Raw genomic sequence first — 10,178 nt, 5'->3', positions numbered from 1 at the left:
ATTTTTGATTAAATAGTCTTTTTGTCACTTAAAAATTTAAATTTTATATATCAACTTAAATAAAGATAACTTTAATATTTTACAATATAAAAGTAATATGCGTTTAAATGAAGTGACAAAAATAATAAATTTTTTTTTTTTTACTTTAACAAATTTAAGAAGGAAATTTTATTTTTAAAAACACACCGTACAATAATGAGAATGCATACACAAAAAGTTAAATAAGATAAAAAATTTATTTTTAAGAATGAATAAATAAAGCTTGCAAAGAAAATATATAAAAAAAAAAGGTGGAGGATATTTTTGTGAACAAGCAACTTATTTTTAGAACTTATACAATGCACACTATTTTGAATATGACAAACCAAACACTCAATAGGTAATAATCTCATCATAAGTTATCCCAACATAATTTATCCCAACAAAACTAATCCCAACTTGTCTTCAAACCAAACGAACCCTAACTGAATAGTACGTTTTATGATGAGAAAAGAACAGATAAAATACACAAACCACTTAACAGGTTTTCAGATAGTTACGTTGACACAAGGACGCAGAATATCACTTTTTTCAACCTTAACACTGGTTATCATTAAATTGAATATGAAACGACGTGAACAATGATAATTCATATGTCTAAGAGGTAATGTGAGTATTGAAAAAAACAAAAGATGAAGATAGGATATGCAGCTGCTTCAGCTTAACAGGGACATAACCTTGAATAAGAGGTTATGGAGAACAGAAATTAAGATAGAATGCTAGTAGATAGTTGAGTTTTATCTCATTCATCCTCATATATTAGTAGATATAAAATTACTCTTATAGTTTCTTATTCTTCAATTTCAATTACTATTTGTTAGTATTTCTTTTACTTCGACTATTATTTTGTTGTTGGATATTGTTCCTTTTCTTCAAAATGTCATCTCATGCTATCTTTAGTATTTTAGTGTTTTCCTGTGACGTCTTCACTTCTATTAGTTTTTCCCGAATTGCTTTGTGGCGTCTTTTCCATCTGAAACACACACTACTGTCCAAGGTCTGCATCTACACTACTTTCCTAAATATCACTTGGTGAAATTACACTAGATTTGTTGTTGTTGTTGGATCTCGACTTGCTTTAAACATAGGTATAGTTATTGTTGTAACATCATCAATGTTGCTCAAATCAAGCTTATGTGGTGAGACGTACCAGAGCATGAAAGCATAAGAACACTTGCAAATATTTACATACAACTCTTTTTTTCTTGGATTTCATTCTACAAATTATTTATCTAACAAACGACTAATGCAGTTAAAGGGGGAAAAGTTGAAGATGTCAACAAGAAAAAGAAAAGGTAACAACCAATTCTACTCAGCCCCTTCCACTTGGCTGTCTCCAGAAATATTTACAGCACATTCTATGGCCCTACTCCCTCACTCTGATCTATCACGACTTCCTTCACTTCAACAAGCTTGCAGCCTTTTTTTAGGCATAAGTCATCCTTATAGAGGAAATATATTAATATCTCAATTCTCAAAACTGGCAAGAAGTCCCAAGCCTTTGTATCTGTCTCTGCCCAAGAGTGATAGACTTGCGCTTGGCAAAAGCTGGGTAAAGAAGCTCTTCAAATTTCTCTAGAAACAAAGCCCAGTCACCGTCATTCATATCTGCTAGCTTCACAAAGGTGACACTTGCAGGAAGCTGCTCATTTGCACTCCGATGTCCAGACGATGAACTAACTAGATAGGTATTTTCTGGTTTTGCTCCGGAAATATTAGGATATTTCAGTTTTTTCTCACCTAAGGTGGTATTCTTGAGAGACATTGAATGTTTTGGCATAGTAATGCTCTTAGCTGGGAGAGGAACACAGTTAAAGCTCTCCTCATCTTCTTCAGCGCTTTCCTCTTCCTCATTACTTTCGTCTAGTTTAGAGAGTGGGAAGCAACCACTTCCTCCAATTGGAAGATGAAATGGGTTTCTGTTCATGAAATCCTGAGAGATCAATTTGGGACTAAAGTTAGATCCAGCATCTTCGCAATCTATGTCAAATTGAAACTCGTTATCCACTTCAGCTTTTGGAGAAAGAATCTCCCTTTCAGCAATCAGGCTTCTTGCCTCAAAACAAACAACTTCAAGCTCACTTGGTTTCTCCTCTCCGCTATGGAATTCCCTGCTCATCATCTCACCAATTTCTGCAAGGCAGAGTCCATAAGCAGCGGCTTCCTTGAGAAAAATGGTGGAAAGGACCAAGACACGAAGGCAAGCTTCACGAATCATAGGGAGTTCACTTCGTAGCATCTCAGAGTCGCGAAGAGGATCAAGTTTCTTTATATACACAAGTTCATCATCTGTGAACGGAATAGATGCCTGGGGCCAATGGATCCACTCAAAATACGGATCTTCCAAGCTCTCTGGGAGACAGAGCCCATGATCAATGGGGATGAGTTCTACGTGACCAAACCTTCCAATACCATCAAGCTTCCTAACTAAAAGATTTCCTGCATGTCTATCTGTGTTAAAAATCCTAATGTCTAATATTCCAATCCGATGCACTGCAGAAACAGCAAAATTTGAGGTTCCATGATCACTAGCATCAAAATCATGGGGAACGAACTGTTGAAAAGATGCAATCTTGCTTACAAGCTGCTTCTTGCTGCGAGGCTTGTCTCCATTTACACCATCATTGACATTAAAGACTGAGTGAGTGATTTTCACCAATGAAGTAGCTGGGACATTGGCAAAATGATCATAGTCAAGAAGATATGCAGCGACCTCTCTGTACCCTGTTTCCCCAACTCTGACTGATCGTTTTAAGCCTGGCTGCCCAATAGCTTTGCCCACAAATCCTTTAGGATTGTTTGGCGCAAATGGTTCTTCATCTGTGGGCTTGACAATAGCAACGCTCTCACCTCTGCTATTTCTGAAAAAATAACCCCCTCCAAGTCCACCATTAACAGGAAGTGGATCAACTCCAGTCTTTATTGCCTTCACAATTTCCTGGATAAGTTGCTTTGTCTCGGCAAAGCGACTTGCGTTTCCCAGTATTTCAATGGGACCACTTTGATCTCTTGGTTGAATATGATCCTTCCCCGTGGGTAAAAGGCATGGAGTTGATGAACTTCGATGCATAAAGTTTCTCGTCAGCAGAAGAGGAGAATCATTTCGAACAGCACTCAGGTCATTCCTCAACACCCTATCACCAAATGTCAAAGAACTCTCCTCAATTGGAAAGTTAAGTGCAAGCTGCAACCTTCTTTTCACAGTATGAGCATTGTCGCTGCGTTCTAACTCCATCCCCAGTACACAACCAGTCTCAGTTTGAACAAAAACGCGTCTCCTCCCAGTCGATTTCCCTCCCATCCTACCCTTTCCATGGTACTCCCCACCAAGTGGGCTCTTGAAGATTGCCACAGCCATCTGGGTCTGAACAGGACTATCCGGGTTACGAGACATAAAAGGTCGAGAAACACAGTTGGGCGTCAGAATCAACAAAAGAGATGGCAGTAGAAGAGAGCTTTACCCACACTCTCAGTTGAGCGGCCAAACTCGGAAGCCGATTGTGAGCAAACCAGGAAATGATTAAATATGGAAACAATCATCAACGAGCAACAGGAACCAAGACCAACCCAGATGATGCCACAGGCAACAGTAAATGTCACTACCGCGTCAAATATTGGACAGCAAGAGATCAAGAATCTCAAGTGTTACATCAGATCCATCTTAGGATGATAAGAAAGTGCACAAGATCTGTAAAGAGATTAAAACAAAATCAGAATACAACACGGATTCATGCATGCCATTAGTTAAGAAATATAATAAGAACATTACAAGGTTATTCAAGTCATGGAAGACCAAAAACACCTAATAGAAAATATTGAAAGGATGCACGTGACATACACTGAGACAGTAAGAAATTTGTTTACACCATCACCATAATTAAGTTACACCAGCTCCCCAGCAAGTCTGAGATTGAAATACAGTTATCGTGTGTTGCATTTGACTAGTTGTAGTAGGCTGGTTATCCATATTTTTCTAAGTTAGCAACTCAAAGCTTACTACAACTGTTGCCTAATTGGACCAGTATAAAAGTTAAACCTAATATAAATAGATCACTGATTTTCCGATCACGCCAGTATGGTGGCATTAGCCTCCTGACCCTGTCACTGATTTTTTAATTCCTTAGCACTTAAGGAAACAAGAACAGTAACAAAACTAATATAAATCTTTCAAGTCTTGAAAAGCATCTAGTGCTGTGTTAACAATCAATGCTAAGCTCTAAATCACTTGAAAATGGAACACAGTTAAAACACGTTATGCATAGAGAATAATTAATTACACCGATAACAGTCTCTCCTATCAAATAACACTGTTTTATTGCAAAAACAGAAAGTATTTAATCTCTCTCATTTCCAATGGTACAGAGAAACGTGTAGATCTTCTGTACGGAGACCAAATCTGATTTTTCCTTTTGGGATGATTATGGTGCCAGGCAGCTTACATGCACCTTGATTATTCCACCGGCTGGCTACCTGCTACCCCCACCATCACAGCTACAAACACTTGAAACCTATGTTGCTCAGACTCTTCAAAAATGTCAATGTGTGCGTATCGGATTCTCCAAAAGTAGTCTATTTTTGTAGAATCCGACACAGGTGCAGCATCGAAAGTGAAGAGTCCACACAACTTCGCTTGAACTGAACCTCGATTCGAACACGTTATATACACACAAAATTTAGTGTATCTAATTAATTTACTCAAATGACACTCTCTAAGCTCTAGAAGCGGATCTAGAATTTAAAGTTTGTGGGTCCTACATATCTCAAATTAAATAAACGCCTAAACGGTGGCCAAGCGATTCTAACCCTTGACCAAGAGGGCATCAAAGCTTAGAAAGATCCTTTTCAACCACCAGATCAACAACAAACTCTTGTTAATAGGATCCCAAATCGTATTTCTTAGATTTTTCAATAAAAACACAGTCTGCGCAAAAAGTTACAGGATTTGCGAGAAAAACTAATACTTAAAGCAAGTGGTGTAGAAGTAATTAATAGCAATCTTCTTGGAAAATATTACTAGCATTCAATTATAAAACTCTCATTTCCATTTAATAACATAAAAAATAGATTTAAAAACAAAAATCTTAAAAAGGTAATCTTAAATCCGTTAAGAAAAAACTTCAAATACATTGAAGAAAAATTCAAAAACACTTGAAACTGAAACTCGTTTACAATGTGTCAAATAATCTTACTTACAACAACATACCCGGTGAAATATCACAAGTTTTGGTGTGTGTGTGTGTGTGTGGGTGGGTGGGGGGGGGGGGGGGGGCGCAGAGTGTACAAAGACCATACCAGACTGCTACCGAAGACCTCGGCTCAAGTGCAACAAAAAATAGTGTAAAGTCATTAATGAGACTCTTTTTCAGTCAATAAAACAACAACATCCCCATATAGTCTCACACAGTGGGATTGAGAGAGGATATAGAGTGTACTCAAACCTTTATCTCTACCCCAAAAAAAAGTAGATTGATATAAGAATCTTAAACTAGTAAATTTATATCAAGAACGAACATAGAAAGACCAATCAGGAAAAAAATCAAAATAAATAAAGGAAGCCGGAAAACACCTTACAGGAAAGTCGGATCTGAGAATAATGCCGGCGTCTGGAGATCCAAATCACTTTTTAACAGTCTGATTCAGATACATAAAAGATTCAACGGTGGAGATTTGATTTGATTCAGTACCCTTTCCTCACTCCAAAGTCGCCCAAAAAACCCTCTGTTCCTTTAGCTCTAATGTAGCTTGAGCTGCTTTTTGGTTAATATTAAAATATGCATGTGTAATGTGTAATCTCCATAACTGGAATAATTTTTTATCCTTTTTTACCGTCAAAAGTTTTAACTTTTAACTATGGTTTGTTGTCCACCAGTGGAAACACGTTTTGCTGAAATCATGGTTTGGTTTATTAATTAGCTCTATTATATATTTTTTTTTTTTATTTCTACTCGGTGTTCGATATTCAAAAGTCCTACTAAATTTAAATTCATATCAAAAAATTATACTCTCTTCGTTTAAAAATAAATGACCTACTTTCCTTTTTAATTCATTTAAAAAAGAATGATCTCTTTCCTTTTTTGACAATACTTTAATTTTAACTTTCCACATGGCATGTTTAAGACCACAAGATTAAGGACATTTTGGTACATTTAACACAACTTTAATTTAAGGTCACAAAATTCAAAAGTCTTCTTTATTTTCTTAAATTTTATGTCAAGTCAAACTAGGTCATTCTTTTTCAAACGGAAGGAGTATATTAAAACTAAAATATCTATATCTATATCTATCTACAATATATTAAGAGTGTGAAGAACTTAAAAAAGTGATTTAAACTTTTTGTCATTCTTTAAAATTCTCTGCAATAGACAAAATTGTCTTTTCATTTATTTTTCTTTAATTATTATATCATTATATTTATAATATTTAAAAGAAATCCTACAGTATATGGTAAGAAAAAAATATAAAAAAAATTAATATTGATAGATTTTTTTTCTCCTTGTGTAATTCAAAAAAAAGTCCTAAAATATAGAGGGAAAAACATGCATAATAAAACACACGATTGTACACCAAAAATAATATTCTAAAAAAAGGGGGGGAAAAAAAGACCTAAATCTAATATAAACTTGAAAGTTGGCCAAAAAAACGAAAAAAAAAAGAAAAGGAAAGAGAACCTTAACATGCATGAAAAAATTCTGAAGTGTTTAAATTTTAATCGAATTTTGTTTAGTTTTTGAATCATTGTAACATTAGGACTCTTTAATTAATTAATTGATGACAGATGTCTTTTTATATTTAGGTTTAGATGTTTTTTTCCAAAATTATCACATGTAGAGAAAAAATAGGTTTAGATATAGAATTTTCTTACTAACGTATATAAATTTTCATATGATTTGAGGTAAGGTTTTTAGTATTTTAGTATTATTTGAAGTTTATAATAAATAAGGTATCATGTATTTTTGAAAAACAGTTGCTCAATGAAAGTTTTTTTTTTTGTGTGTGTGTGTGAAATGTTGATAAATCTTATGATCGACCAGATAATTTTACTTGCGATTTGAGGTAAAAAATTTTAATGTTTTAGCATGTTCTTCATATTTACATTCTTGACAGTAAATGTGATTAAAGAGATAAATTAGCTCGTGATTTGATGTAAGTTTTCTAAATTTTAATATGTTCTTAAAATTTATAAAATAAATTATCATGTATTTTAGATAGACAATTGCCCATTGAGAAGCACTTTTTTTGTGTGAATTTTTTTATGTATCTTATAATTGAAGAGACAATTTGCTTGTGATTTGAGGTAAGTTTTTTTTAATTTTAATATGTTCTTGATGTTTAAAATCTCGATAGTATCTATGATTAAATAGATAAATTTGATTATCATTCGCAGTAAGTTTTCTAGAATTTTAGTATGTTTTGAAGCTTACAACAAAATAAATTATAACGTATTTTTGATATACATTTGCTCATTGAGATTTGTTTTTGTAAAATATTGATAGTATGACCTATTGAAGAGATAAATTTGTTTGTGCTTTGTGGTAAGTTTTCTTAGATTTTAGTATGTTTTTTATATTTACAACAATAAATTATCTTGTATTTTGATAAGCAATTGCTAATTGAAAATTTTTGTTTTATGATTTTAGTATGTTCTTGAAGTTGAAAATAGTAAGTTATCATGTATTCTTGATAGATAATTGTTAATTGAGAAACTTTTTGGTTATGATTTTTGTTTATAATGACTTATATAATTAATAATTTTAAATTGACTTATTTATAAATTTTATTAAATTCTTTGAATTGTTACATTTCATCACGAAAAATTGATTAGTCATTCTAATTTTATATGAATTCTCTTCTAAAATTTAATTGTATGTAACTGTTTCAATTGTGAATAAATGATGAGATCTGATATCTCATTTTTATTTTAAATAATAGGCTCCAGTGATTGTCTTTTTTTTTTTGGTTACACATTATATCATTTAAATGATACAAAATTTATTTTATTGTTGATTGCTAATTTCTAACAATTTTTCTGTTAATTTTATTTTTTAATAAAAGTTTCTACAATAACAAAATAGTCATATACTATTTTTTTAAAAGTATTTATCATTTAATTATTATATTTAGATTTAGGACTTAAAAATTAATTAACATTCTTATTTGATGTAAGTAAGAAATCATAATTTTAATACTTCTGAATTAATAAGAATTTTACCTTATACTATAAAAGATTTCTATAATTGCACAACAACAACAACAAGAATAAATGTGTTAAATAGGAGTCAAACTATCATGGTAAAATATAACACAATAGAACAACAAGTAGTCTTGATGTAGCTTAAATTGACTCAGTTTTTTTTTTTTCAAAAAAAAAAAAAAGGAAAAAAGACGTAGCTTAAAAAACAAAATAATAGAACAAGTACTCTTAATTAGTGTAAGAATTGTCAAAGGTTAACGTCTAATATGAGCATAGGAATAAATATGATACAAGGGATTAATTTTTTGGTTGGTGAATTTACTATAAACCTTTTCTAAAGGTTTAGACCTAAAGACAACGAAAACAATGTTAAAATCAGTTGTTTTTGCATGTATTCCTACTTTATTTGAAAGAATTGAATAATTAATAGTCTCTTTCTCCTTTTTATTTTATGGTGAGTTATTTTTAAAAAAATTATTACATCATATATGATTCATTTTTGTACTCTATCTAGGTTTAGTTATCTTCTGACATTTATTTATCATCTTTTTGTTCTTTCTTTATTTCTTCCAATTAATCGCTTTAAAAATTATATATGAATTATACAAAATTAATACTTAATTTGTATGAAGCATGATGTTTAATTTTATACAATGAACAATGACATATTTGATATACAATATTTATTTACATCATTTGAATATATATAAATTTATTTTAGCATCATTGCTATTTTTAATTATTTTAATTTTTTACAAATAATTTTATTTATTGATATAAGTTACACATGCAAAGCATATAAACTAAACTAGTTCTAATATAAAAGTGACTTCATACCGATGAAGACTCGTACAGAGATATTTAGGGGTCATTTGGTTGGAAAATAATTATTCTGAGATTACCCGACATAACTTATCACACCATGCATGTGGAATAACTTATCCCATCACTATGAATTATGATGTAAATAGTGGGATAAATTATCTTGATATTACTAATACTTCTAATTAAATACAAGATAAAATAATTTTTTATTTTATCCAAAATTACTTATCCCCTATACCTCACACCAAACAACGATCCGTAAGGGTTATCTTTGTAAGCTTGCTTTGTGGAAACATCTGGAATAATTGTATCATCAGCCGTTGGATTATAGACAGGAGGCTGGTTGTGGTCAGTGAATTTGATATGGTGACGTGGAGGTATGCGATTAGACATTGACGTGGCATTGTCAGCCGGAACGCATGAATTTCCGAAAATATCCTTTCTGGTTCTCCAATAAGCGGACAAATAGAGATATTTTACCTTACTTTACGTGGTGTTAATACGAGGTTTGACGGCATTCGCTCGTGTACGGAAACGATGATGCTCCCACCCTTTCATTTTACATTTATGTTGATTTGAGGACCTCTTTTTAAAAAATATATACTATGAGCGTGTTTGGTATGAAGAAAAACAGAATATTTTTTTTAATTTTTTCATGTTTAATTGGTTTAAATATTTTAAAAAATATTTTTTAAATTAATTTATTTTTCTCAATTCTAAAGAAAATGACTTCCCTTCAAAAAGTAAGAAAAATATTTTTCAAAACTTTCTTTAAACATCACTTTTTAAATTGAAATATTCATACAACTCTCAAAATCACCCATTCCTATCCCAACACCCAATCCTCTACCACCTCCACCCACCACCCCACCCACCCCAAATCCAAAAAACATATTTAATTTTATTTTTTAAAATTAAGTTTTTATTACCCTGACCCCCCACCCCCTACAAGCCCCCCTCCCAAAAAATATTTAATTTTGTTAAAAAAAATTATTTTTTTCCTGATCGCACCCCCTACCTGACCCCTCTCTACCAGCCCCTCCCCTCTCCCCAGACCCTATTTGGTGGGAGTATACTGGGTATATTGTTGTTGGTTGTTGTTCTTACCCCACGTTCACACCCT

General features: G+C 32.3%; 1 protein-coding gene across 2 annotated transcripts; it reads right to left on the bottom strand.

Annotated features, from left to right (window-relative positions):
* Window positions 1–1,196: 1,196 nt before the first annotated feature.
* On the bottom strand, window positions 1,197–5,915 carry LOC107870785 (phosphatidylinositol 4-kinase gamma 5). 2 transcript variants are annotated; one of them, XM_016717430.2, is made up of 2 exons: window positions 5,606–5,915; window positions 1,197–3,727 (listed from the first exon to the last, which is right to left on the bottom strand). In XM_016717430.2, exon 2 carries the CDS (start codon window positions 3,431–3,433, stop codon window positions 1,514–1,516), a length of 1,920 nt encoding a protein of 639 aa, XP_016572916.1. In that variant the 5' UTR covers window positions 3,434–3,727; window positions 5,606–5,915; the 3' UTR covers window positions 1,197–1,513. The 2 variants fall into 2 exon arrangements, with proteins under 2 accessions (XP_016572916.1, XP_016572917.1); XM_016717431.2 differs by having other exon boundaries at window positions 5,611–5,914.
* Window positions 5,916–10,178: the final 4,263 nt, after the last annotated feature.

Source organism: Capsicum annuum, chromosome 5, assembly GCF_002878395.1.
Source record: "Capsicum annuum cultivar UCD-10X-F1 chromosome 5, UCD10Xv1.1, whole genome shotgun sequence".
NCBI lineage: Eukaryota > Viridiplantae > Streptophyta > Magnoliopsida > Solanales > Solanaceae > Capsicum > Capsicum annuum.
Note: the sequence above shows the minus strand (reverse complement) of the source record. Positions and strands in the feature narration are given on the sequence as shown.

Excerpts from the sequence above, each read along its gene's own strand:
- LOC107870785 (XM_016717430.2), bottom strand. The coding sequence starts at position 3,433 with ATGTCTCGTAACCCGGATAGTCCTGTTCAGACCCAGATGGCTGTGGCA.